The 27,666-nt window shown below is 58.3% G+C and overlaps 1 protein-coding gene across 1 annotated transcript in view; it reads right to left on the bottom strand.

Moving 5' to 3' along the window:
• The window catches only part of KDM5C (lysine demethylase 5C), a 39,416-nt gene that overhangs the window by 11,252 nt on the left and 498 nt on the right, over positions 1–27,666 (bottom strand). Inside the window, exons 2-16 of the mRNA XM_066570247.1 lie at positions 25,696–25,868; positions 22,077–22,235; positions 19,753–19,872; positions 17,505–17,663; positions 16,164–16,345; positions 14,670–14,832; positions 14,466–14,585; positions 10,911–11,105; positions 8,813–8,994; positions 6,545–6,669; positions 5,652–5,799; positions 4,589–4,685; positions 3,707–4,065; positions 1,648–1,786; positions 68–247 (exon numbers count right to left, since the gene is read on the bottom strand). Of these exons, the coding sequence (XP_066426344.1) occupies positions 68–247; positions 1,648–1,786; positions 3,707–4,065; positions 4,589–4,685; positions 5,652–5,799; positions 6,545–6,669; positions 8,813–8,994; positions 10,911–11,105; positions 14,466–14,585; positions 14,670–14,832; positions 16,164–16,345; positions 17,505–17,663; positions 19,753–19,872; positions 22,077–22,235; positions 25,696–25,868 (2,501 nt within the window). The remainder of the gene's footprint in view (positions 1–67; positions 248–1,647; positions 1,787–3,706; positions 4,066–4,588; positions 4,686–5,651; positions 5,800–6,544; positions 6,670–8,812; positions 8,995–10,910; positions 11,106–14,465; positions 14,586–14,669; positions 14,833–16,163; positions 16,346–17,504; positions 17,664–19,752; positions 19,873–22,076; positions 22,236–25,695; positions 25,869–27,666) is intronic.

Genomic DNA, 27,666 nt, shown 5'->3' with positions numbered 1-27,666 from the left:
CGCCATGGAGGGGTCAGCGCCCCGCCAGGACCCCCCAGAGCCCCCCCAGGGCCTCCCCCAGACCCACCTCGAGCAGGGTGTAGCAGGAGTTCTTCTTGAGGAAGGTGCGGGAGGCCTTGTCCCGCCAGGAGTGCGCGGTGCCCACCTGCACCTCGAGCTGCCGCAGCTCCTCCAGGCGCACGGGCAGGTCCCGGCCCACGGCCACCAGACCCTCCAGGTCATCCAGGCACGGGTAATGGTCACCGTTCTGAGGGGACAGTGACATGGGGACATGGGGACACCAAACCCTCCAGGTCATCCAGGCACGGGTAATGGTCACCGTTCTGAGGGGACAGTGACATGGGGACACATGGGGACACGTGGGGACATGGGGACACCAAACCCTCCAGGTCATCCAGGCAATGGTCACTGTTCTGAGGGGACAGTGACATGGGGACACATGGGGACACATGGGGACATGGGGACACCAAACCCTCCAGGTCATCCAGGCACGGGTAATGGTCACCGTTCTGAGGGGACAGTGACATGGGGACACATGGGGACACATGGGGACATGGCCACCAAACCCTCGAGGTCATCCAGGCACGGGTAATGGTCACCGTTCTGGGGGGACACGGGGTCAGGGGTGACATGGGGACACATGGGGACACACGGGGACACGGTGTCAGGAACAGGGACAGGATGGGATGGGACACGGTGGCAGATGGGAGGTCCATGGGGACAGGGACAGGGAGGTGTCCAGCGTCCATGGGGACAGGACAGGGACGGACAATGTCCAGAATCCATGGGGACAGGGACACAAAAGCGTCCAGGGGGACAGAATGGGGACACAGGGGTGTCCAATGTCCACAGGGACAAGACAAGGATGTGCAGTGTCCAGGATCCATGGGGACAGGGACAGGGAGGCGTCCAGTGTCCGTGGGGACAGTGTGGGGACACAGGGGTGTCCAGAGTCCATGACAGGGACACAGGGGTGTCCAGTGTCCGTGGGGACAGCGTGGGGACACAGGGGTGTCCAGAGTCCATGACAGGGACAGGGAGGTGTCCATGTGTCCAGGATGGGGACACAGAGGTGTCCCCTGTCCAGGGGACAGCCCAGGCACTCAGGGCTGTGCAGTGAGGGGTCCCAGGGTGTCCCTGGGGGTCTCGGGGGTCTCAGGGTGTCACTGGGGGTCCCAGGGGTCTCAGGGGGGTCTCAGGGGGGTCCCAGGGGGTTTCAGGGGGGTCCCAGGGATCTCAGGGGGTTCAGGGGGTTTCAGTTGTCCCAGGGGGTCCCAGGGGGTCCCAGGGGGTCCCAGGGGGGGTTCAGGTGTCCCAGGGGGTTTCAGGGGGGGTTCAGGTGTCCCAGGGGGTTTCAGGGGGGGTGTCCCAGGGTGTCCCAAGGGGTCCCAGGGGTGTCCCAGAGGGTCCCGGGGGGGGGGGGGTTTCAGGTGTCCCAGGAGGTCCCAGGGGGGGTTTCAGGTGTCCCAGGGGGTTTCAGGGGGGTTTCAGGGGGGGTGTCCCAGGGTGTCCCAAGGGGTCCCAGGGGTGTCCCAGGGGTGTCCCAGGGTTTCCCAGGGGGTCCCGGGGGGTCCCAGGGGGTCCCAGGGGGGTTTCAGGGGGGGTGTCCCAGGGTGTCCCAAGGGGTCCCAGGGGTGCAGAGCCCACCTGGATCTCCTCGACGTCGGCGATCCAGGCTCGGGCCTTGCCCAGGGCCTCCTTCAGGGCCTGGATGTTGGGCAGCAGCGCTGGAATGTTCTCGGCCTCCTTGATGATGGCAGCCAGCGTGGCCGGGGGGTGCTTCTGCCTGCGGGGGGTCAGAGCCAGGGATCTGAGACCCCCCTGACACCCCAGAGACCCCCTGATACCCCAGAGACCCCCATGACACCCCAGAGCCAGGGACCTGAGACCCCCCTGACACCCCAGAGACCCCCATGATACCCCTGATACCCCCAGGGACCCCCCTGATACCCCAGAGCCAGGAACCTGAGACCCCTGACACCCCAGGGACCCCTGACACCCCCAGGGACCCCCATGACACCCCAGGGACCCCCATGACACCCCAGGGACCTCTGACACCCCAGAGCTCCCCCTGACACCCCCAGAGCTCCCCCTGACACCCCAGAGCCAGGGCAGGAGCCTCTGAGGAGCAGCTGAACCCCAAATTTTCATCCCCCTCCCCACAGAGTCACCCCCAGCCCCTTTGTCCCAACTCAGGGAACAGAGGGCACAGCCCCAGCGCCCCCCTCCCCCTGGGGACACTCCAGCCCCTCTGGGGACACCTCCAGCCCCTTTGGGGACACCTCCAGCCCCTCTGGGGACACTCCAGCCCCTCTGGGGACACCTCCAGCCCCTTTGGGGACACCTCCAGCCCCTCTGGGGACACTCCAGCCCCTCTGGGGACACCTCCAGCCCCTTTGGGGACACCTCCAGCCCCTTTGGGGACACTCCAGCCCCTTTATCTCCATTTGGGGACAGCTCCAGCCCCTTTGGGGACACTCCAGCCCCTCTGGGGACACCTCCAGTCCCTTTGGGGACACTCCAGCCCCTCTGGGGACACCTCCAGTCCCTTTGGGGACACTCCAGCCCCTCTGGGGACACCTCCAGTCCCTTTGGGGACACTCCAGCCCCTCTGGGGACAGCTCCAGTCCCTTTGGGGACACTCCAGCCCCTTTGGGGACACCTCCAGCCCCTCTGGGGACAGCTCCAGCCCCTCTGGGGACACTCCAACCCCTCTGGGGACACTCCAACCCCTCTGGGGACAGCTCCAGTCCCTCTGGGGACAGCTCCAGCCCCTCTGGGGACACTCCAGTCCCTTTGGGGACACCTCCAGCCCCTCTGGGGACACTACAGCCCCTTTATCTCCCTCTGGGGACAGCTCCAGCCCCTCTGGGGACACCTCCAGCCCCTTTATCTCCCCTTGGGGACAGCTCCAGTCCCTTTATCTCCATTTGGGGACAGCTCCAGCCCCTCTGGGGACAGCTCCAGCCCCTCTATCTCTCTCTGGGGACAGCTCCAGCCCCTCTGGGGACAGCTCCAGTCCCTTTGGGGACAGCTCCAGCCCCTTTATCTTCCCCTGGGTTAGGGTCTCTCCCTTTAGGGACAGCTCCAGCCCCTTTATCTCCCCATGAGTCAGGGTCTCTCCCTTTGGGGATGATTCCAGTCCATTTGGGGACAGCTCCAGCCCTTTTGGGGACGGTTCCAGCCCCTTTATCTCCCCTTGGGGACAGCTCCAGACCCTTTAGCTCCATTTAGGGACACCTCCAGCCCCTTTATCTCCCCTTGGGGACGGCTCCAGCCCCTTTATCTCCAGCCCCTTTATCTCCAGCCCCTTTATCTCCCTTTGGGGACAGCTCCAGCCCCTTTATCTCCATTTAGGGACACCTCCAGCCCCTTTATCTCCCTTTGGGGACAGCTCCAGCCCCTTTATCTCCATTTAGGGACACCTCCAGCCCCTTTATCTCCATTTAGGGACACCTCCAGCCCCTTTATCTCCCTTTGGGGACACCTCCAGCCCCTTTATCTCCATTTAGGGACACCTCCAGCCCCTTTATCTCCCTTTGGGGACACCTCCAGCCCCTTTATCTCCCTTTGGGGACACCTCCAGCCCCTTTATCTCCCTTTGGGGACACCTCCAGCCCCTTTATCCCCCCCGGGTCGGGGTCTCTCCCTTTAGGGACAGCTCCACCCTCCCCCCTGCCCCCGGCTCGGGCTCCCTGGCCCCGACCTGGCCTCGAGGCACATCTGGGCCTTCTCCTCCCAGCGCTGGGCGATGGTCAGCAGCTCCTGCAGCTCAGCCATGGCCACGTCCACGGCGGGGCTGGGGGCCACGGTGCGGCCGGCCTGGATGAGGCCGCGCATGACGGGCAGGGGGACGCGGGCGCGGGGGGAGCGCAGCGTGGCCGTCACCTCCTCCAGCCACGCGGCCTGGGCCAGCTGCCGCTCCAGCCGCCGGCCCTCGGGCACCTCCACGCCCAGGCGGGCCCCGCGCTCCAGCAGCTCCTGCAGGGCCCCCGCGCCCGGAGGGGGAACGGCCAGGGCGGCCCGGGCCTCGGCCTGGAAGGCTTCGACTCGGTCCAGCAGGGCCTGGGGGGACAGGGGACAGTGTGGGACATCGTGGGGACAGTGTGGGACATCGTGGGGACAGCAATGGGACAGTGTGGGACAGGGACACACAGGGGACAGTGTGGGACATCGTGGGGACACACAGGGGACAGCAATGGGACACTGTGGGACAGGGACACACAGGGGACAGTGTGGGACATCGTGGGGACACACAGGGGACAGTGTGGGACAGCAATGGGACAGTGTGGGACATCGTGGGGACAGTGTGGGACATCATGGGGACACACAGGGGACAGTGTGGGACATCATGGGGACAGTGTGGGACATCATGGGGACATCGTGGGGACAGTGTGGGACATCATGGGGACAGCAATGGGACAGTGTGGGACAGCATGGGACACACAGGGGACAGCAATGGGACACGCAGGGACACGCCTGTGACACTGTATGACAGCCCAGACACTGTGTGACACCACTGGGACCCCGCGTGACCCCAGGTGACCCCGCGTGACCCCGTGTGACCCCGCGTGACCCCGTGTCCCACCTGCACGTCCCCGATCTGGTGCATCACGCAGGGCAGTTGGTTCATCTGCTCCAGGAACGCCCGCAGCTCCTCCAGCGTCAGCGCCGGCGCGGGGACCCTGCGGGGACAGGGACACTGAGGGGACATTGCTGGGGACAGGGACACTGAGGGGACATTGCTGGGGACAGGAACACTGAGGGGACATTGCTGGGGACAGGGAGGGGACAGGGACACTGAGGGGACATTGCTGGGGACAGGGAGGGGACAGGGACATTGTGGGGACATTGCTGGGGACAGGGAGGGGACAGGGACATTGTGGGGACATTGCTGGGGACAGGGAGGGGACAGGGACACTGAGGGGACATTGCTGGGGACAGGGAGGGGACAGGGACACTGAGGGGACAGGGACACTGTGGGGACACTGTGGGGACAGGGAGGGGACAGGGACATTGTGGGGACATTGCTGGGGACACTGTGGGGACATTGTTGGGGACAGGGACCCTGCAGGGACCCTGCGGGGACAGGGACATTGCTGGGGACAGGGAGGGGACAGGGACACTGCAGGGACAGGGACACTGAGGGGACACTGTGGGGACAGGGAAAGGACAGGAAGAGGATGGGGACCCTGCAGGGACAGGGACACTGTGGTGACACCGTGGGGACACCGTGGGGACCCTGGTGACACTCTGGTGACACTGCCCTGCTGGTGACACTCTGGTGGCACTGTGGTGACACTGTGGTGACACTCTAGGGACACTCTGGTGACACCGTGGGGACACTGGTGACACTGTGGTGACCCTGTGGTGACCCTGTGGTGACCCCGTGGTGACCCCGCCCAGCTGGTGACCCTGTGGTGACCCCGTGGTAACCCCGTGGTGACCCCGTGGTGACCCCGTGGTGACCCTGTGGTGACCCCGTGGTAACCCCGTGGTGACCCTGTGGTGGCCCCGTGGTGACCCCGTGGTAACCCCATGGTGACCCCGTGGTGACCCTGTGGTGACCCCGTGGTGACCCCGTGGTGACCCTGTGGTGACCCCGTGGTGACCCCGTGGTGACCCCGTGGTGACCCCATGGTGACCCTCACCCGGTCTCCTGGGAGCTGATGAGCCCCAGGGCCTCGGAGACGCAGCGCTCGGCCTGGCCCAGGCAGCCCTTGAGGCGGTGCAGGAGCTCGTTCTCGGGGAACTTGCGCTCCCGCGCCTCCGACTCCAGCGCCCGCAGCTCCTCCAGCGCTGCCGCCGGGCACAGCCGGGGGTCAGGGCCGGGCCGGGAGCCCCCCAAAACCCCCCTGGAGAGGCCCCCTGAATCACCCATGGGGACCCCCCAAAACCCCCTGGAGAACCCCCCCAAAACCCCCCTGGAGAACCCCAAAACCCCCTGGAAAAACCCCCAAACCCCCCTGGAGAGGCCCCCTGAATCACCCATGGGGACCCCCCGGAGAACCCCCCAAAATCCCCTGGAGAACCCCAAAACCCCCCTGGAGAGCCCCCCAGGAGAACCCCCCAAAACCCCCTGGAAAAACCCCCCAAAACCCCCTGGAGAACCCCCCTGAATGCCCCTGGAGAACCCCCCAAAACCCCCTGGAGAGCCCCCCAGGAGAACCCCCCAAAATCCCCCTGAAGAGCCCCCCCAAACCCCCCCTGAGAGCCCCCCAAACCCCCTCTGGGGACCCCCCAAACCCCTCTGGGGACCCCAAAACCTCCCTTGAGAGCCCCCCAAACCCCCTCTGGGGACCCCCCAAACCCCTCTGGGGACCCCCAAACCCCCCTGGGGACCCCCCAAACCCCCCTGGGGAGCCCCAAAGCCCCCCGGGGACCGCCCAAAACCCCCCTTGAGAGAGCCCCCCAAACCCCCCTGAGAGCCCCCCAAAACCTCCCTTGAGAGCCCCCCAAACCCCTCTGGGGACCCCCAAAGCCCCCTGGGGACCCCCCAAACCCCTCTGGGGACCCCCAAAGCCCCCCGGGGACCCCCACTCACTGCGCTTGCGGCCGTCCTCCACCTCGAGGGCGACGCGCACCTTGTTGGCCCAGGTGTCGAAGGACTCGGCGCGCACCTTGAGCTTGTGCAGCATGGCCGGCAGCTCGTCCAGGGTGTAGCGGTACCTGGGGGGCACCGGGGGTCACTGGGAGCCCCCACGTGCACCCCAAAAGGCACAAAGGGGACCCCCAGACTGAGCTCGTGGGTGCTGAGATCTTCGGCACCCCCAAACCACAGCCAGGGTCACACCAGGACCCCCAGCCCAGCCAGCAAAGGTCCCAGCACCCCCAAATCCCACCCCAAATCTGTAGAGGAGCCACCAAGTCATGGCTGTGTCCCCATCCCAGGGACACCCCGAGATCTTCAGCACCCCCAAACCACAGCCAGGGTCACACCAGGACCCACAGCTCAACCCCACGTGTGTCCTCAGGGTCACATCAAGGGCACCAAAACGCCAAATCCCACCCCAAATCTGTAGAGGAGCCACCAGGTTGTGGTTGTGTCCTCCTCACCCCATCCCAGGGACACCCCGAGATCTTCAGCACCCCCAAACCACAGCCAGGGTCACACCAGGGTCACACCAGGACCCCCAGCTCAACCCCACGTGTGTCCCCAGGGTCACATCAAAGCCCCTCCCAAAAATGAACCCCAAATCTTACAGACCCCCACAAACCATCCCCAGGTCCCCAGCACCCCCAAATCCCTCTCCCAGACCCATAACCCATTCCCCACCCCTCAAATCCCTGTCCTATTGCCCCCAACCTCTCTCCCACCCCCCAAAATCTTGCCCCAGCCCCCCAACCCTCTTCCAGCCCCAAACCCCTCTCCAAACCCCATTTAAACCCCCCTAAACCCCATTTAAACCCCCCTAAACCCCATTTAACCCCCACAAACCCCATTTAAACCGCCCCAAACCCCATTCAAACCGCCCCAAACCCCTCTCCAAACCCCCAAACCCCATTGAAACCCCTCTAAACCCCATTTAATCCCCTCTAAACCCCATTTAAACCACTCTAAACCTCATTTAATCCCCTCTAAACCCCATTTAAACCACTCTAAACCCCCCAGACCCCATTCAAACTGCCCCAAACCCCTCTCCAAACCCCATTTAAACCCCTCTAAACCCCATTTAACCCCCCCAAACTCCCCCAAACCCCATCCAAACCCCATTTAACCCCCCCAAACCCCATTGAAACCCCCCAAACCCCATTTAAACCCCCCAAACCCCATTTAAACCCCTCTAAACCCCATTGAAACCCCTCTAAACCCCATTCAAACTCCCCCAAAGCCCATTTAACCCCCCGAAACCCCATTCAACTCCCCCAGACCCCATTCAAACTCTACCCAACCCCATCCAAACCCCATTCAAACCCCTCTAAACCCCATTTAATCCCCCCAAACCCCATTTAAACCCCTCCAAACCCCATTTAATTCCCCCAACCCCTCTCCAACCCCCCCAGACCCCATTTAAACCCCTCTAAACCCCATTTAAACCACTCTAAACCCACCAGACCCCATTCAAACTCTCCCAAACCCCTCTCCAAACCCCATTTAAACCCCCCAACCCCTCTCCAAACCCCCCAAACCCCATCCAAACCCCCCAAACCCCATCCAAACCCCTCCAAACCCCATTCAAACCCCTCCAAACCCCATTCAATCCCCCCAAACCCCATTCAAACCCCTCCAAACCCCATTTAATCCCCCCAAACCCCATTGAAACCCCTCTAAACGCCATTGAAACCCCCCAGACCCGATTCAAACTCCCCCAACCCCTCTCCAAACCCCATTCAAACCCCCCCCAAACCCCATTCAAACTCCCCCAACCCCTCTCCAAACCCCATTTAAACCCCTCTAAACCCCTCCAAACCCCATTTTAACCCCCCCAAACCCCATTTTAACCCCCCCAAACCCCATTCACCCCCCCCAAATCCCATTGAAACCCCCCCAAACCCCATTCAAACCCCCCCAAACCCCATTTTAACCCCCCAAACCCCATTTTAACCCCCCCAAACCCCATTTTAACCCCCCCAAACCCCATTGAACCGCCCCCAAACCCCATTCAAACTCCCCCAACCCCTCTCCAAACCCCCCCAAACCCCATTGAACCCCCCCCAAACCCCATTCAACCCCCCTAAACCCCATTCAAACTCCCCCAAACCCTCTCCAAACCCCATTTAAACCCCTCTAAACCCCCCAAACCCCATTGAACCGCCCCCAAACCCCATTTTAACCCCCCCAAACCCCATTTTAACCCCCTCCAGGCCCCACCTGAGGTACTGCTTGCTGCGGGGGCACTTGCAGAGATCGTCCATGTGGTAGAGGCAGACGAGGCCCTGGGGGCAGTCGTAGCAGGCCAGGGCAGACAGGAAACACGTGGTCTTGCACTTGTCACACTGCCTCTCGTCGTCGGGCAGCAGCTCGAAGGCCTCGCGCTCTGCCTCCGTGATGCCCTGGGGGGGCAAAAAAACCAACATCAGACCCTGCTCATGGAGATTTTGGGGTGTTCTCAGTGCCCCCAAACTGTTCATGATGCCCTGAAAGGGATAAAAATCTCCCCTGTAGCTCCAACCCTTCCTGCTCTGATTCTGTGATGCCCTGGGGGGGCAGGAAAATGCACACCAGAACCCCCCCGTGGGGATTTTGGGGTGTTCTCAGCGCCCCCAATCCCTCCATGATGCTCTGAGAGGGATAAAAATCCCTCCTGTGGCTCCAGCCCTTCCTGCTCTGATTCTGAGATGCCTTAGGGAGTAATAAAATGGACACCAGAACCACCCCGTGGGGATTTTGGGGTGTTCTCAGCACCCCCAACCCCTTCATGATGCCCTGAAAGGGATAAAAATCTCCCCTGTAGCTCCAGCCCTTCCTGCTCTGATTCTGTGATGCCCTGAGAGGGCAAAAAACCGGATATCAGACCCTCCCCATGGAGATTTTGGGGTGTTCTCAGCACCCCCAAACTGTTCATGATGCTCTGAGAGGGATAAAAATCCCTCCTGTGGCTCCAACCCTTCCTGCTCTGATTCTGAGATACCTTAGGGAGTAATAAAATGGACACCAGAACCCCCCCGTGGGGATTTTGGGGTGTTCTCAGTGCCCCCAATCCCTCCATGACCCCCTGAGGGTGACACAAACACAACCCTCACCCCTTTCCCAGAGCTTTTGGGGTCCCCCCAGTAGCCCCTAACCCCTCTGGGACCTCCCAGGGGATCTTTTGGGGTGCCCCTAACAACCCCAACTCCTCCATAACCCCCTCAGGGTGCCATAACCACAATCCCTCATCCCCTTCCCAGAGCTTTTGGGGTGCCCCTAACACCCCTATAAACCCTTAGGGGTGGCACAAACCCAACCCTCACCCCCTCCTCAAGGATTTTGGGGTGCCCCCAACACCACCAACCCCTCCCTAATCCCCTCAGGGTGGCACAACCACAGTCCTCACCCCCTCCCCAGCCCTTCAGGTGCCCCCCAACCCCTCCATAACCTCCCAAAAGTGCCACAACCCCAACCCTCACCCCTTTCCCAGAGCTTTTGGGGTGACCCTAACACCCCCAGTACCCCCATAACCCCTTAAGGGGGGCACAAACATGACCCTCACCCCCGCCTCAGAGTTTTTGGGGTGCCCAGTACCCCCATAACCCCCAAAGAGTGACACAAACACAACCCTCACCCCCTTCCCAAAGCTTTTGGGGTACCCCAACCCCTCCACAACCCCCTGAAGGTGCCACAACCACAACCCTCACCCCCTCCTCAGAGCTTTTGGGGTGCCCCTAACACCCCCAGTACCCCCATAACCCCCTGAAGGTGACACAACCACAACCCTCACCCCCTCCCCAGACCTTCAGGTGCCCCCCAACCCCTCCACAACCCCCCAAAAGTGCCACAACCACAACCCTCACCCCTTTCCCAGAGCTTTTGGGGTGCCCCTAACACCCCTATAAACCCTTAGGGGTGCCACAACCCCAACCCTCACCCCCTCCTCAAGGATTTTGGGGTGCCCCCAACACCACCAACCCCTCCATAACCCCCTCAGGGTGGCACAAACACAACCCTCACCCCCTCCCCAGCCCTTCGGGTGCCCCCCAACCCCTCCATAACCTCCCAAAAGTGCCATAACCCCAACCCTCACCCCCTCCCCAGAGCTTTTGGGGTACCCCTAACACCCCCAGTACCCCCATAACCCCCAAAGAGTGACACAAACCCCAACCCTCACCCCCTCCCCAGCCCTTCGGGTGCCCCCCAACCCCTCCACAACCCCCCAAAAGTGCCACACCCCCCCCCCCTTCATCTCCCCCTACCCCTTCCCCCAACCTCCCCCATTGTTGGGGGGCGCCCCCCACCCTCCGCCCCCCCATATTTTTGGGGGTGCCCCCACCTTCTCGAGCAGGGCCTTGCGCAGCTTGCGCTCCTCCTGCACGAGCACGAACATCTCCTTGTGCACGGCGGCCGCCAGGTTCAGGTCCAGCTTCTCGGGGCTGGCCGCCATCTTGCAGATCAGCTCCTCGTGCGAGAACACGCAGTAGCGGCGCAGGCGGCGATAGTGCTCGATGCACTGCCGGCCCGCGGGGAGCTGCGGGGGAAATGGGGGGTCAGGGGGGTCCCCAAAACCTGGGGGGACCCCTAAACACAGCCCTGAACCCAGTGGGGTAACCCCAGGGCTGAGCCCCCAAAGCTGGGGTACCCCAGAAGTCAATGTAGTGCCTGGGTAGTGCTCGATGCACTGCTGGCCCGCGGGGAGCTGCGGGGAAACGGGGGGCTGAGGGGGGTCCCCAAAACCTGGGGGGACCCCCTGGACACCCTAAACACAGCCCTGAACCAAGCGGGGTAACCCCAGTGCTCAGACACCCCATAGCCCTGTACTGGGTAGTGCTCGATGCACTGCCGGCCCGCGGGGAGCTGGGGGGAAACGGGGGAAAATGGGGGCTCAGGGGGGTCCCCAAAACCTCACAGACCCCCTAAACACAGCCCTGAACCAAGCGGGGCACCCCCAGTGCTCAGACACCCCATAGCCCTGAACTGGGCAGTGCTCGATGCACTGCCGGCCTGCGGGGAGCTGCGGGGAAACGGGGGGCTGAGGGGGTCCCCGAAATCTGGGGGGACCCCCTGGACACCCTAAACACAGCCCTGAACATAGCCAAGTAACCCCAGTGCTCAGACACCCCATAGCCCTGTACTGGGTAGTGCTCGATGCACTGCTGGCCCGCGGGGAGCTGGGGGAAAATGGGGGGTCAGGGGGGTCCCCAAAACCTCAGAGACCCCCTAAACACAGCCCTGAACCAAGCGGGGTAACCCCAGGGCTGAGCCCCCAAAGCTGGGATAGCCCAGTGCTCAGTGCAGTGCTCGATGCACTGCCGGCCTGAGGGGAGCTGGGGGAAAACGGGGGCTCAGGGGGGTCCCCAAAACCTCAGAGACCCCCTAAACACAGCCCTGAACCCAGTGGGGCACCCCCAGTGCTGATCCCCCAAAGCTGGGATAGGCCAGATCTCAATGTAGTGCCTGGGTAGTGCTCCATGCACTGCTGGCCTGCGGGGAGCTGGGGGAAACGGGGCAAAATGGGGGCTCAGGGGGGTCCCCAAAACATGGAGGGACCCCTAAACACGGCCCTGAAGCCAGCTGGGCTGAGCCCCCAAAGCTGGGATAGCCCAGTGCTCAGACACCCCATAGCCCTGAACTGGGCAGTGCTCGATGCAACCCCTGCCTGCGGGGAGCTGCGGGGAAACGGGGGGCTGAGGGGGTCCCCGAAATCTGGGGGGACCCCTAAACACAGCCCTGAACCAAGCAGGGTACCCCCAGTGCTGATCCCCCAAAGCTGGGATAGCCCAGATCTCAATGTAGTGCCTGGGTAGTGCTCCATGCACTGCTGGCCCGCGGGGAGCTGGGGGAAAATGGGGGGTCAGGGGGGACCCCGAAATCTGGGGGAACCCCTAAACACAGCCCTGAACCAAGCAGGGTACCCCCAGTGCTCAGACACCCCATAGCCCTGTACTGGGCAGTGCTCGATGCACTGCCGGCCTGCAGGGAGCTGTGGGGAAAGGGGGGCTCAGGGGGGACCCCAAAACCTGGGGGGACCCCTAAACACAGCCCTGAACCCAGTGGGGTAACCCCAGGGCTGAGCCCCCAAAGCTGGGGTACCCCAGAAGTCAATGTAGTGCCTGGGTAGTGCTCGATGCACTGCCGGCCTGCGGGGAGCTGCGGGGAAACGGGGGGCTGAGGGGGGTCCCCAAAACCTGGGGGGACCCCTAAACACAGCCCTGACCCCAGCTGGGCTGAGCCCCCAAACTTGGGAACCCTCCCATAGCCCTGAACTGGGCAGTGCTCAGTGCACCACGTGCCTGCGGGGAGCTGGGGGGAAATGGGGGCTCAGGGGGGTCCCCAAAACCTGGGGGGACCCCTAAACACAGCCCTGAACAGATCTCAGCACCCCCAAACCCGGGGAACCCCCCGTAACCCTGGCCTGGGCAGTGCTCCATGCACCCCCTGCCTGTGGGGGCTCAGGGGCTCCCCAAAACGGGGCACAGAATATTCTGGGGATTTTCCTTCCCTCCCCAGGTGCATTTTCCACCCCCCCAGGTACTTTCTATGCCCCTCCAAACACATTTTGTGCCTCCAGAATTTTACCTTCTCCTTTTCTTTTCCTTCCTTCCTCCACCCTCACATTTTTCACTCTTTCCCCGTAAATTTTTCTTTGCCCTCCTCTATTTTCTTTGTTGATTCTCCCAGATATTCTGTACCCCCTCAGGTAAATTTTCTGCCTCCCCAGGTATTTTTTCTCCCCCTTCAGCCACTTTTGTGCCCCTCCAAACACATTTTGTGCCCCCCAGAATTTTACCTTCTCCTTTTCTTTTCCTTCCTTACCCCACCCTCAAATTTCGCTGTTCTCCCGTAAATTTTTCTTCGCCCTCCTCCGTTTTTTTCCTTGATTTTCCCAGATATTCTGTGCCTCCCCAGGTACATTTTCTACCCCCTCAGGTGTATTTTCCGCCTCCCCAGGTATATTTTTATGCCCCTCCAAGCACATTTTGTGTCCCCCTGAATTTTCTTTTTCTTTCTTTCTCCACCCTCAATTTTCCCCGTTTCCCTCTTTGCACTCCCTGAGGTTTTTTGATTTTCCCCCAGGTATTTCTCTGCTCCCCAGGTACATTTTCTGCCTCCCCAGGTATTTCTTTTACCCCTTCAGCCACTTTTGTGCCCCTCCAAACACATTTTATGCCTCCAGAATTTTGGCTTCTCCTTTTCTTTTCCTTCCTTCCTCCACCCTCACATTTCCCCATTTCCCTCTTTACCCTCCCTAATTTTTTTTGCTGATTCCCCCAGGTATTTCTCTGCCCCCCAGGCAATTTTGTGCCCCTCCAAACACATTTTGTGCCTCCAGAATTTTACCTTCTCCTTTTCTTTTCCTTCCTTCCTCCACCCTCACATTTTTCACTCTTTCCCCCGTAAATTTTTCTTTGCCCTCCTCTATTTTCTTTGTTGATTCCCCCAGATATTCTGTACCCCCTCAGGTACATTTTCTGCCTCCCCAGGTATTTTTTCTCCCCCTTCAGCCACTTTTGTGCCCCTCCAAGCACATTTTTTGCCTCCAGAATTTTGGCTTCTCCTTTTCTTTCCTTCCTTCCTCCACCCTCACATTTCGCTCTTTCCCTGTACATTTTTCTTTGCCTTCCTCCAATTTTTTTTTGCTGATTCCCCCAGGTATTTCTCTACCCCCCAGGCAATTTTGTGCCCCTCCAAACACATTTTATGCCCCACTCAATTTTACCTTCTCCTTTTCTTTTCCTTCCTTTCCCCACCCTCAAATTTTTCGCCGTTGCCCCGTAAATTTTTCTTCGCCCTCCTCCGTTTCTTTCCTTGACTCCCCCAGGTATTTTCTGCCTCCCCAGGTGCATTTTCTGCCCCCTCAGGTGTATTTTGGAGCCCCCCCCGAGCTCACCCAGTCAGCCGTGCAGAAGTTGACGGCCTCAGCAAAGTTGTAGCCCTGGTTGAAGCCGCTGTGGTAGGCGCGGGGGAAGGTGATGACGAACTCGCCGGCGCATTGGTTGGTCCGGACCACCTGGGGACGCACCTGGGCTGAGCCCCGGCCTCAGCGGGGTGGGGCAGGGGCGGGGAGAGGGGCTGGGGACAGCCCCCAACTCACGGGGACGCCGTGGGCCATGAGGGTGTTGGGGTTCATGAGGGTGACGAGCTGGTGCAGGAGGTCGGGCTGGCTCTCGAACAGCTCCGGCGTCAGCTTCTTCATCACCTCCTCCAGGTGCTCGGCCGCGAACGACGGGACCCCGTACCAGGTCTTGGGCTCGCCCCTGGGGGTGGGGGACACCCCAAAAACCTCCTTAGTCCAGCCTAAAAACCTCCTTATTCCATCCTAAAAACCTCCCTAATCCATCCTAAAAACCTCCCTAATCCATCCTAAAAACCTCCCTAATCCATCCTAAAAACCTCCTTAGTCCATCCTAAAAACCTCCTTATTACACCCCAAAAACCTCCTCAGTCCAGCCTAAAAACCTCCTCATCCCACCCCAAAAACCTCCTCATCCCATTCTGTACCGCCCCAAAAACCTCGTCCCACCCCGTACCAGGTCTTGGGCTCGCCCCTGGGGGTGAGGGACACCCCAAAAACCCCCTTAATCCATCCTAAAAACCTCCTTATTCCATCCTAAAAACCTCCTTAGTCCATCCTAAAAACTTCCTTAGTCCATCCTAAAAACCTCCTCATCTCACCCCAAAAACCTCCTTAGTCCAGCCTAAAAATCTCCTCGTCCCACCCCGTACCAGGTCTTGGGCTCTCCCCTGGGCATGGGACACCCCAAAACTGCTCCTCCCGACCCCCAAATACCCCACAATCGCCCCCTGGACACCCAAAATCACCCCAAAGTCACTCCCCAAGTGCCCCAAACCCCAAAATTTGCCCCTCTGGCCCCCCAGACACCCCCTAAATGCCCCCAAACACCCCAAAGTCACTCCCCAGGTCCCCCAAACACCCCAAATCTGCCCCTCTGGCCCCCCAGCCACCCCCTCAATGCCCCAAAGCTGCCCCTAAATGCCCCAAAGTTGCCCCTAAATGCCCCAAAGTTGCCCCTAAATGCCCCAAAGCTGCCCCTAAATGCCCCCCAGACACCCCTAAATGCCCCAAAGCTGCCCCCAAATGCCCCCCAGACACCCCTAAATGCCCCTAGACACCCCAAAATGCCCCAAAGTGGCCCCCAAATGCCCCGAAGTTGCCCCCAAATGCCCCCCAGACACCCTCTAAATGCCCCTAGACACCCCAAAGTGGCCCCCAAATGCCCCCCAGCCACCCCCAAATGCCCCCCAGCCACCCCTAAATGCCCCAAAGCTGCCCCTAAATGCCCCCCAGACACCCTCTAAATGCCCCCCAGACACCCCTAAATGCCCCTAGACAGCCCAAAATGCCCCAAAGTGGCCCCCAAATGCCCCCCAGCCACCCCCAAATGCCCCCCAGACACCCCCAAATGCCCCAAAGTTGCCCCCAGATGCCCCCCAGCCACCCCTAAATGCCCCAAAGCTGCCCCTAAATGCCCCCCAGACACCCCCAAATGCCCCCCAGACACCCCCAAATGCCCCCGGGTGCCCCCAAATGCCCCCCAGCCACCCCCAAATGCCCGCGGGTGCCCACCAGTGGAGGTAGTTGATGGAGTAGCTCCAGTGGTCCTCGATGTGCCAGCAGAAGGCCGAGAACACCATGCCCACGTAGAGCCAGGGCACCTTCATGCCCGAGATGTCGGCGTTGATGTGGCACAGCACCGACTGCTGCAGCACCGGCATCACGTTCAGGTTCCAGCCGCTGCCCGCGTACTCCTGGGGACACCCAGGGGACAGCGTCACCAGGGATGGGGACACCCAGGGGACACCCGGGGGACACCCAGGGACACGGGGACACCCGGGGGACACGGGGACAGCGTCACCCAGGGGACACGGGGACACCCGGGGGACATGGGGACACCCGGGGAATGGGGACACCCGGGGGACACCCAGGGGACACCCGGGGGACACGGGGACAGCGTCACCCAGGGGACACGGGGACACCCGGGGGACACCCAGGGGACAGCGTCACCCAGGGGACACGGGGACACCCAGGGACACGGGGACACCCGGGGAATGGGGACACCCGGGGGACACCCAGGGGACACCCGGGGGACACCCAGGGGACAGTGTCACCCAGGGGACACGGGGACACCCGGGGGACACCCAGGGGACAGTGTCACCCAGGGGACACGGGGACACCCGGGGGACACCCAGGGGACAGTGTCACCAGGGATGGGGACACCCAGGGGACACAGGGACAGCGTCACTGGGGATGGGGACACCCGGGGGACATGGGGACACCCAGGGGACATGGGGACACTGAGGGGTGGATGGGGACACCCAGGGAATGGGGACACCCGGGGGACATGGGGACACCCAGGGAATGGGGACACCCAGGGAATGGGGACACCCAGGGGACATGGGGACACCCAGGGGACATGGGGACACTGAGGGGTGGATGGGGACACCCAGGGAATGGGGACACCCAGGGACAGGGTCACCCAGGGGATGGGGACACTGAGGGGACACTGAAAGGACAGCATCACCAGGGAACGGGGACATCGAGGGGACAGTGTCACCCCTGTGACAATGCCCCGGGGGGAGGTGGCACTGTCCCTGTGGCAGTGCCCTGGGGGAGGTGACAATCCCTGGGGGGAGGTGGCACTGTCCCCACTGTCCCCAGCGTCCCCAGTGTCCCCAGCATCCCCAGTGTCCCCACTGTCCCCATTGTCCCCAGCGTCCCCACTGTCCCCAGTGTCCCCACTGTCCCCATTGTCCCCACTGTCCCCATTGTCCCCAGTGTCCCCAGTGTCCCCACTCTCCCCACTGTCCCCATGTCCCCAGTGTCCCCACTGTCCCCATGTCCCCAGTGTCCCCACTGTCCCCAGTGTCCCCAGCGTCCCCACTGTCCCCATTGTCCCCAGTGTCCCACCTCCTCCTCGGGGGACAGGCGCCGTTTGCCGTCGCGCACGGGGAAGCCGGAGCCGAACTCCTTGGAGTGGATGTCGGCGCCGTACTCCACGGTCACGTCCTCCTCGATGCTGTTCACCAGGCGCCAGAACTCCTTCTCCACCAGCTCCGTGGGCACCATCTGCGGGCAGGGGGCATTTTGGGGGCATTTGGGGGCATTTTGGGGGGATTTGGGGGTTTCTGGGGGGATTTGGGGGCATTTTGGAGCCGGTCACCAGGTACCAGAACTCCTTCTCCACCAGCTGTGTAGGCACCGTCTGCGGGCAGGGGGCATCGGGGGGGGATTTGGGGGCATTTTGGGGGCATTTTGGGGGGATTCTGGGGCATTTTGGGGGGATTTCGGGGCTTTTTGGGGGTTTTTAGGGGGATTTTGGGGCTGGTCACCAGGTCTCAGAACTCCTCCTCCACCAGCTCCATGGGCACCATCTGCGGGCAGGGGGTGCCAGGAGGGGTCGGGGAAAGGATTTGGGGGCTTTTGGGGGGGATTTGGGGGGGATTCTGGGGCATTTTGGGGTTTTTTGGGGGGATTTTGGGGGTTTTGGGGGGCATTTTGGGGCTGTTCACCAGGTGCCAGAACTCCTTCTCCACCAGCTCCGTGGGCACCATCTGCGGGCAGGGGGCGTCAGGAGGGGTCGGGGAAGGGATTTGGGGGGGCCAAGGGTCTTCAAGGGGTCCTGGATGATTTTAGGGGTGTCTGGGGAAGACCTGGAGGGGTTTTGGGGGGCATCCAGGCAGGTTTTGGGGGGCCCACATGCACGGGCACACTGAACTAGTCAGCCTTGAAGGCCTCACCCATGTCCCCAAAGGGAGGGGAACCCAGGGGAGTCTGGGGGGCTCAGGAGAGCCTGGGAGGTTTTGGGGGGATCCAGGGGGTTCTGGGGGGATCCAGGGGGTTTTGGGGGGAATCCAGGCAGGTTTTGGGGGGGTTCCAGACAGGTTTTGGGGGGCTCAGATTGAGGGGAACACTGAAGCAGTCGGCCTTGAAGGCATCACCCACCTCCCCAAAGGGAGAGGAGCTCAAAGGAGTCTGGGGGGCTCAGGAGAGCCTGGGGGGTTCTGGGGGGATCCAGGGGGTTCTGGGGGGGATCCAGGGGGTTTTGGGGGGATCCAGGGGGTTCTGGGGGGGATCCAGGGGGTTCTTGGGAGATCCAGGGGGTTTTGGGGGTCCCGGGGGGATTTTGGGGGGCTCACATGCACGGGCACACTGAACTAATCAGCCTTGAAGGCATCACCCATGTCCCCAAAGGGAGGGGAGCCCAAGGGAGTCTGGGGGGCTCAGGGGAACCTGGGAGGTTTTGGGGGGATCCAGGGGGTTCTGGGGGGATCCAGGGGGTTCTGGGGGGGATCCAGGGGGTTCTGGGGGGATCCAGGCAGGTTTTGGGGGGAATCCAGGCAGGTTTTGGGGGTGTTCCAGACAGGTTTTGGGGGGCTCAGATTGAGGGGAACACTGAAGCAGTCGGCCTTGAAGGCATCACCCATGTCCCCAAAGGGAGAGGAGCTCAAAGGAGTCTGGGGGGCTCAGGGGAACCTGGGAGGTTTTTTGGGGGATCCAGGGGGTTCTGGGGGAATCCAGGGGGTTTTGGGGGTCCCGGGGGGATTTTGGGGGGCTCACATGCACGGGCACACTGAACTAATCAGCCTTGAAGGCCTCACCCATGTCCCGAAAGGGAGGGGAGCCCAAGGGAGTCTGGGGGCTCAGGGGAACCTGGGAGGTTTTGGGGGGATCCAGGGGGTTCTGGGGGGATCCAGGGGGTTTTGGGGGGATCCAGGGGGTTCTGGGGGGATCCAGGCAGGTTTTGGGGGGAATCCAGGCAGGTTTTGGGGGTGTTCCAGACAGGTGTTGGGGGGCTCAGATTGAGGGGAACACTGAAGCAGTCGGCCTTGAAGGTATCACCCACCTCTCCAAAGGGAGGGGAGCTCGGGGGAGTCTGGGGGGCTCAGGAGAGCCTGGGGGGTTTTTGGGGGGATCCAGGGATGTTTTTGGGGTCCGGGGGGGTTTGGGGGGTATCCATGTGGGTTTTGGGGGGCTCAGATTGAGGGGAACACTGAAGCAGTCGGCCTTGAAGGCATCACCCATGTCCCCAAAGGGAGGGGAGCTCGGGGGAGTCTGGGGGGCTCAGGAGAGCCTGGGAGGTTTTTGGGGGGATCCAGGGGGTTCTGGGGGAATCCAGGGGGTTTTGGGGGTCCCGGGGGGGTTCTGGGGGGCTCACATGGACGGGCATGTTGAAGTAGTCAGCCTTGAAGGCGTCGGCCATCTCCCCAAAGCTCTGCAGCGTGTACTCCCGCGTGGCCTGCTCGAAACCAAACGCCTCCGGGGGCCGCTTGCACTCCTGGGGGGACAGCGGGGACGTCAGGGGGGCTTGGGGACACTGGGAGGGGTCACTGGGGACACTGGGAGGGGTCAAAGGGCTTGGGGACACTGGGAGAGGTCACTGGGGACACTGGGAAGGGTCAAAGGGCTTGGGGACACTGGGAGAGGTCACTGGGGACACTGGGAGGGGTCAAAGGGCTTGGGGACACTGGGAGAGGTCACTGGGGACACTGGGAAGGGTCAAAGGGCTTGGGGACACCAGGGGGCGTCGGGGACAGTGGGGGTTAGGGGGCTTGGGGACATTGGGAGGGGTTGGGAGGCTTGGGGACAGCAGGAAAGGGTCAGGGGACACAAGGAGGGGTCAGGGGACACAGGGAAAGGGTCAGGGGGCTTGGGGACTCTGGGAGGGGTCACTGGGCACACCAGGAAGGGTCAGGGGACACCAGGAGGGGTCACTGGGGACAGCAGGGGTCAGGGGGGCTTGGGGACATCAGGAGGGGTCACTGGGGACATCAGGGGTCAGGGGGCTTGGGGACACTGGGAGGAGTCATTGGGGACAGCTCCAGGTACTTGGGGACCCTCACAGAAAGCAGCTCAGGGGGTCTCTAACCCCACAGCTCAGGGGTCCCAACCCCACAGATCAGGGGGTCCCTAACCCCACACATCAGAGTGACCCTAACCCCACAGATCAGGGTGACCCTAACCCCACAGATGGGGGTCCCCAGCCCCACAAACAGACCCGGATGTGATCCAGGAGCCCCCACCCCACACAATCAGACCCAGAACTCCCCACAGCACAGGACAGCACCCAAGGGGGCTCCAGTCCCAACCCCACAGATCAGGGTGACCCTAACCCCACAGATCAGGGTGTCCCCAGCCCCACAAACAGACCCGGATGGGATCTGGGAGCCCCTACCCCACACAAACAGACCCAGATCCCCTCACAGCACAGGACAGCACCCAAGGGGGCTCCAGTCCCAACCCCACAGATCAGGGTGACCCTAACCCCACACATCAGTGTCCCTAACCCCACAGGTCAGGGTGACCCTAACCCCACAGATGGGTGTCCCCAGCCCCACAAACAGACCCGGACGTGATCCGGGGTGTCCCTAACCCCACACATCAGACCCAGAACTCCCCACAGCACAGGACAGCACACAAGGGGGATCCAGTCCCAACCCCACAGATCAGGGGGTCCCTAAACCCACAGATCAGAGTGTCCCTAACCCCACAGATCAGAGGGTCCCTAACCCCACACATCAGTGTGTCCCTAAACCCACAGATCAGGAGGTCCCCAGCCCCACAAACAGACCCGGATGTGATCCGGGAGCCCCACCCCACAGATCAGACCCAGATCCCCTCACAGCACAGGACAGCACCCAAAGGGAGGAGGTTGCCAGCCCCACACATCAGGGGATCCCAACCCCACAGATGGGTGTCTCCAGCCCCACAACCAGACACGGACGTGATCCGGGAGCCCCCACCCCACACAATCTGACCCAGATCCCCCCACAGCACAGGACAGCACCCAAGGGGAGCCGACTCCCCGCCCCACCCCGGGGTGTCCCTAACCCCACACATCAGACCCAGATCCCCCCCACAGCACAGGACACCACACAAGGGAGATCCAGTCCCAACCCCACACATCAGTGGGTCCCTAAACCCACAGATCAGGAGGTCCCCAGCCCCACAAACAGACCCGGATGTGATCCAGCAGCCCCCACCCCACACAATCAGACCCAGATCCCCCTCACAGCACAGGACAGCACCCAAGGGGGGTCCAGTCCCAACCCCACACATCAGGGTGTCCCTAACCCCACAGATGGGTGTCCCCAGCCCCACAAACAGACCCGGACGTGATCCGGGGTGTCCCTAACCCCACACAATCACACCCAGATCCCCCCTCAGAGCACAGAACAGCACCCAATGGGAGCCGACTCCCCGCCCCACCCCGGGGTGTCCCTAACCCCACACAATCACACCCAGATCCCCCCTCAGCACACAGAACAGCACCCAAAGGGAGCCGATTCCCCGCCCCACCCCACACAATCACACCCAGATCCCCCCTCAGCACACAGCACAGCACCCAAGGGGAGCCGATTCCCCGCCCCACCCCACACAATCACACCCAGAACTCCCCACAGCACAGAACAGCACCCAAAGGGAGCCGATTCCCCGCCCCACCCCGGGGTGTCCCCAGGGCCGTCCCCGTGCCCCCCTCACCGCCATGACGCATTTGGGGCAGCGCCAGATGCCCTTGGGGATCTCGGGCAGGGGCGGCAGCAGGCAGAAGATGTGGTAGTTGTCGTCGCAGCCGTCGCACAGCAGCAGCTTGTCGTCCTCGTCACCGCGCGAGCAGATGCGGCACACGTAGGAATCCACCTGGAAAAGGGGGGGAAAAGGGGATTTGGGGCTTTTGGTTTGGAATTTTTAATCTAATGAAACCCCAAATAAATTGGGTTTTATTTATGGGGGTATTTTAGGTTATGTGGTGGGGGTGTTGTGTTGGTTTTGGGCTGTTTTGGGGGTATTTAAATTCAAATTTTTAATTTTAATTTTAATTTTGAGGGAGTAAAGAGAGATGGGGTAGAAATAGGTCAGGGGAAAATTAAATTGAACTAAAGTTGAATGGAATTAAAATTGAATGGAATTAAAATTGAATCGATTTAAAATTGAACTGAATTAAAATTGAATGGAATTGAAATTGAATTGAACTGAAATTTAGAATTTCAACTGGGAGAGGCTCCGCTAAAAAACCCCCCCAAAAAACTGAAAAAAAACCCCAAAAAAACCCAAAAAAACCCCAAAAATAACCCCAAAAAACCCCAAAAAACAAACAAACAAACAAAAAAAAAAACCCCAAAAAAACCCCCAAAAAAAACCCAAAAAAAACCCCAAAAAAACCAAAACCAACACCCCTAAAACTGGGGGGGATTTGGGGGATTTTTTTGAAATTTTTAATCTAATGAAACCCCAAATAAATTGGGTTTTATTTATGGGGTTATTTTAGGTTATGTGGTGGGGGTGTTGTGTTGGTTTTGGGCTGTTTTGGGGGTATTTAAATTCAAATTTTTAATTTTAATTTTGGGGGAGTTAAGGGAGATGGGGTAGAAATAGGTCAAGGGAAAACTGAATGGAATTAAAATTGAATGGAATTAAAATTGAATGGAATTGAAATTGAATCAAATTAAAATTGAATGGAATTAAAATTGAATTAAAATTGAATGGAATTAAAATTGACTGGAATTAAAATTGAATGGGATTGAAATTGAATCGAATTAAAATTGAATCGAATTAAAATTGAATTAAAATTGAATGGAATTAAAATTGAATGGAATTAAAATTGAATGGAATTAAAATTGCACTGAATTAAAATTGAATTGAATTGAAATTCAAAACCAAAAAAAACCCCAAAAAACAAAAAAAACCCCCAAATTTCAACTGGGAGAGGGTCCGCTAAAAAACAGCCCCAAAAACTGAAAAAAAAAACCCCAAAAAAATCCCCCAAAAAACCCCAAAAAAACCCAAAAAACCCAAACCCCCCCCCCAAAAACCCCAAAAAACCCCCCCAAAAAAAAACCCCAATAAAAACCCAAACCCAACACCCCTAAACCTGGGGGGGATTTTGGGGATTTTTTTGAAATTTTTAATCTAATGAAACCGCAAATAAATTGGGTTTTATTTATGGGGTTATTTTAGGTTATGTGGTGGGGGTGTTGTGTTGGTTTTGGGCTGTTTTGGGGGTATTTAAATTCAAATTTTTAATTTTAATTTTGGGGGAGTAAAGAGAGATGAGGTAGAAATAGGTCAAGGGAAAATTGAATGGAATTAAAATTGACTGGAATTAAAATTGAATGGGATTAAAATGGAATTGAATTAAAATTGAATCAAATTAAAATTGAATTAAAATTGAATCAAATTGAAATTGAATTGAACTGAAATTTAGAATTTCAACTGGGAGAGGCTCCACTAAAAAACAGCCCCAAAAACTGAAAAAAAAAAAAAAACAAAAAAACCCAAAAAATAAAAAACCAACACCCCTAAACCTGGGGGGGATTTGGGGGATTTTTTTGGAATTTTTAACCTAATTCAAGCCAAAATAAAGTGGGGTTTAGTTTTGGGGGTATTTTAGGTTATTTGGTGGGGGTGTTGTGTTGGTTTTGGGCTGTTTTGGGGGTATCTAAATTCAAATTTTTAATTGGGGGAGTTAAGGGAGATGGGGTAGGAATAGGTCAAGGGAAAATTGAATGGAATTAAAATTGACTGGAATTAAAATTGAATGGGATTAAAATGGAATTGAATTAAAATTAAATGGAATTAAAATTGAATGGAATTGAAATTGAATCGAATTAAAATTGAATTGAATTGAAATTGAATCGAATTAAAATTGAATCGAATTAAAATTGAATCAAATTGAAATTGAATTGAATTGAAATTGAATGGAATTAAAATTGAATGGAATTAAAATTGAATCAAATTAAAATTGAATTAAAATTGAATTGAATTGAAATTGAACGGAATTAAAATTGAATGGAATTAAAATTGAATGGAATTAAAATTGAATGGAATTAAAATTGAATGGAATTGAAATTGAATAGAATTGAAATTGAATGGAATTGAAATTTAATTGAATTGAAATTTAGAATTTCAACTGGGACAGGGTCCACTAAAAAACAGCCCCAAAAACTGAAAAAAAAAACCCAAAAAAAACCGCCAAAAAACCCCAAAAAACCCCCCAAAAAAACCCAAAAACCAAAAAAAAACCCAAAAAAAAATCTCCCAAAAACCCCCCCAAAAAACCCCAAAAAAACCCAAAATAAAAGCAAAAAAGCCCCAAAAAAGCCCAAAAAAACCCCAAAAAAACCCCAAAACAACAAAAAACCCAAAAAACCCCAAAACCAAAAAAACCCAAAAAAACAAAAACCCAAAAAAACCCCCCAAAAATAACCAAAAAAACAAAAAAAAACCCAAAAAAACTCCCCAAAAATAACCAAAAAAACCAAAAAACCCCCCCCAAAAAAAAAAACCAAAAAACCCCAAAAAAACCCCCAAAAAAACCCCCAAAAAAACCCCAAAAAACAAACAAACAAACAAAAAAAACCCAAAAAAACCCAAAAACCCCCAAAAAACAAAAAAAAAAAACAAAACAAAAAAAAAACCACAAAAAAACCCCCAAAAAACCCCCCCCAAAAAAACAAAATAAACCCAAAAAAACCCCAAAAAAACCAAAATCCAAAAAAACCCCAAAAATCCAAAAAAACCCCAAAAAACACAAAAAAAAAACCACAAAAAAAACCCCAAAAAAACCCACCCAAAAAAAACCCAGAAAACCCCAAAAAAACCCCAAAAAAACCCACCCCAAAAAACCCCAAAAAAAACCCCCAAAAAAACCCCAAAAAACCCCCAAAAAACCCCCAAAACCCCAAAAAACCCCAAAAAAACCCCAAAAAACCCCAAAAAAACCCCCAAAAAACCCAAAAACCAAAAAAACCACAAAAACCCCCTAAAAACCCCCCAAAAAAACCAAAATAAACCCAAAAAAAACCCCAAAAAAACAAAAACCCAAAAAACCTCAAAAAACCAAAAAAACCCAAAAAAACCCAAAAAACCCCAAAAAAAAGCACCCAAAAAAACCCCAAAAAACCCAAAAAAACCCACCCAAAAACCCCCCAAAAAACCCCAAAAAACCCCAAAAAAACCCAAAAAACCCCAAAAAACCCCAAAAAAACCCCAAAAAACCCCAAAAGAAAACCCCCCCAAAAAAACCCCAATAAAAGCCACCCCCAAGGCCCCTGAAGCTGCGGGGATTTGGGGTCCCCCGGCCCAGGAGAGCCCCACTCACGAACTGGCTGCTGCTGTGGCTGCGGCGCAGCCTCATCGTCATCTTGGTGCAGGGCTCGGGGCTGTGGCGCAGCTCGTCCCGAGCCCCCCCTGGGGACAGCGGGGACCCCCGGGGCTCCCCCGCAGGCTCCTCCTTCACCACCACCGTGGGGGGACACTCGGGGCCGTCCTTGTCTGCAGGGAGGGGGGAATGGGGGTTACTGGGGGGTTTGGGGGGTAGCAGGGGAATGGGGGGGAATGGGGGGGAATGGGGGATTGGGGGTAATGGGGGAATGGGGGTAATGGGGGATTGGGATAGCAGGGTAATTGGGGGGTAATGGGGGATTGGGGGGTAATGGGGGATTGGGGGGTAATGGGGGGGAATGGGGGATTGGGGGGTAATGGGGGATTGGGGTAGCAGGGTAATGGTGGGTAATGGGGGAATGGGGGGTTTGGGGGGTAGCAGGGTAATTGGGGGGTAGCAGGATAATGGGGGTTACTGGGGGGTTTGGGGTAGCAGGGTAATTGGGGGGTAATGGGGGATTGGGGGGTAATGGGGGGTAATGGGGGAATGGGGGAATGGGGGGTAATGGGGGATTGGGGGGTAATGGGGGATTGGGGTAATGGGGGGTTGTGGGGGGTAATGGGGGATTGGGGTAGCAGGGTAATGGGGGGGAAAGGGGGAATGGGGGGTAATGGGGGGTTTGGGGTAGCAGGGTAATGGGGGGTAATGGGGGATTGAGGGGGTAATGGGGGGTAATGGGGGATTGGGGGGTAATGGGGGGTAATGGGGGATTGGGGGTAATGGGGGTAATGGGGGGTAATGGGGGATTGGGGGTAATGGGGGAATGGGGGTAATGGGGGATTGGGGGGTAATGGGGGATTGCGGTAGCAGGGTAATGGGGGTAATGGGGGATTGGGGGGTAATGGGGGATTGGGGGTAATGGGGGGGTTGTGGGGGGTAATGGGGGATTGGGATAGCAGGGTAATTGGGGGTAATGGGGGATTGGGGGGTAATGGGGGAATGGGGGGTAATGGGGATTGGGGTAGCAGGGTAATTGGGGGTAATGGGGGAATGGGGGGTAATGGGGGATTGGGGGGTAATGGGGGGTAATGGGGGATTGGGGTAGCAGGGTAATGGGGGGTAGCAGGATAATGGGGGGTAATGGGGGATTGGGGAGTACTGGGGGGTTTGGGGGTAGCAGGACAATTGGGGGGTAGCAGGATAATGGGGGGTAATGGGGGAATGGGGGGTAATGGGGGATTGGGGTAGCAGGGTAATTGGGGGTAATGGGGGATTGGGGGTTACTGGGGGGTTTGGGGTAGCAGGGTAATGGGGGATTGGGGGGTAATGGGGGGTTTGGGGGTAGCAGGGTAATTGGGGGGTAGCAGGATAATGGGGGGTAATGGGGGATTGGGGGCTAATGGGGGATTGGGGTAGCAGGGTAATTGGGGGGTACTGGGGGTTTTGGGGTTGCAGGGTAATTGGGGGGTAATGGGGGATTGGGGGTTACTGGGGGGTTTGGGGGGTAGCAGGGTAATGGGGGGTAATGGGGGAATGGGGGTTACTGGGGGGTTTGGGGTACCAGGGTAATTGGGGGGTAATGGGGGATTGGGGGGTAATGGGGGGTTTGGGGGGTAGCAGGACAATTGGGGGTAATGGGGGAATGGGGGTTACTGGGGGGTTTGGGGTACCAGGGTAATTGGGGGTAATGGGGGATTGGAGGAGCATGGGACAATTGGGGGGATATGGGACATTGGGGATGTTGGGGACACTGGGGAATTGGGGACCTTTGGGGGCCTTTGGGGGGATTTGAGATGTTGGGAACATTGGGGACACTCAGGGGGTTTGGGGATGTTGGGGACATTTGGGGACATTGGAAACATTGGGGGATGTTGGGGACAATGGGGACACTGAGAGGATGGGGACATTGGGGGATTTGGGATGTTGGGGACGTTGAGGACATTGGGGCTGTTGGGGTTTGGGGACATC

Source organism: Molothrus aeneus, unplaced genomic scaffold (genome assembly GCF_037042795.1).
Source record: "Molothrus aeneus isolate 106 unplaced genomic scaffold, BPBGC_Maene_1.0 scaffold_30, whole genome shotgun sequence".
In the NCBI taxonomy this organism is placed as follows: domain Eukaryota; kingdom Metazoa; phylum Chordata; class Aves; order Passeriformes; family Icteridae; genus Molothrus; species Molothrus aeneus.
This window is presented reverse-complemented; position numbering and strand designations above follow the sequence as displayed.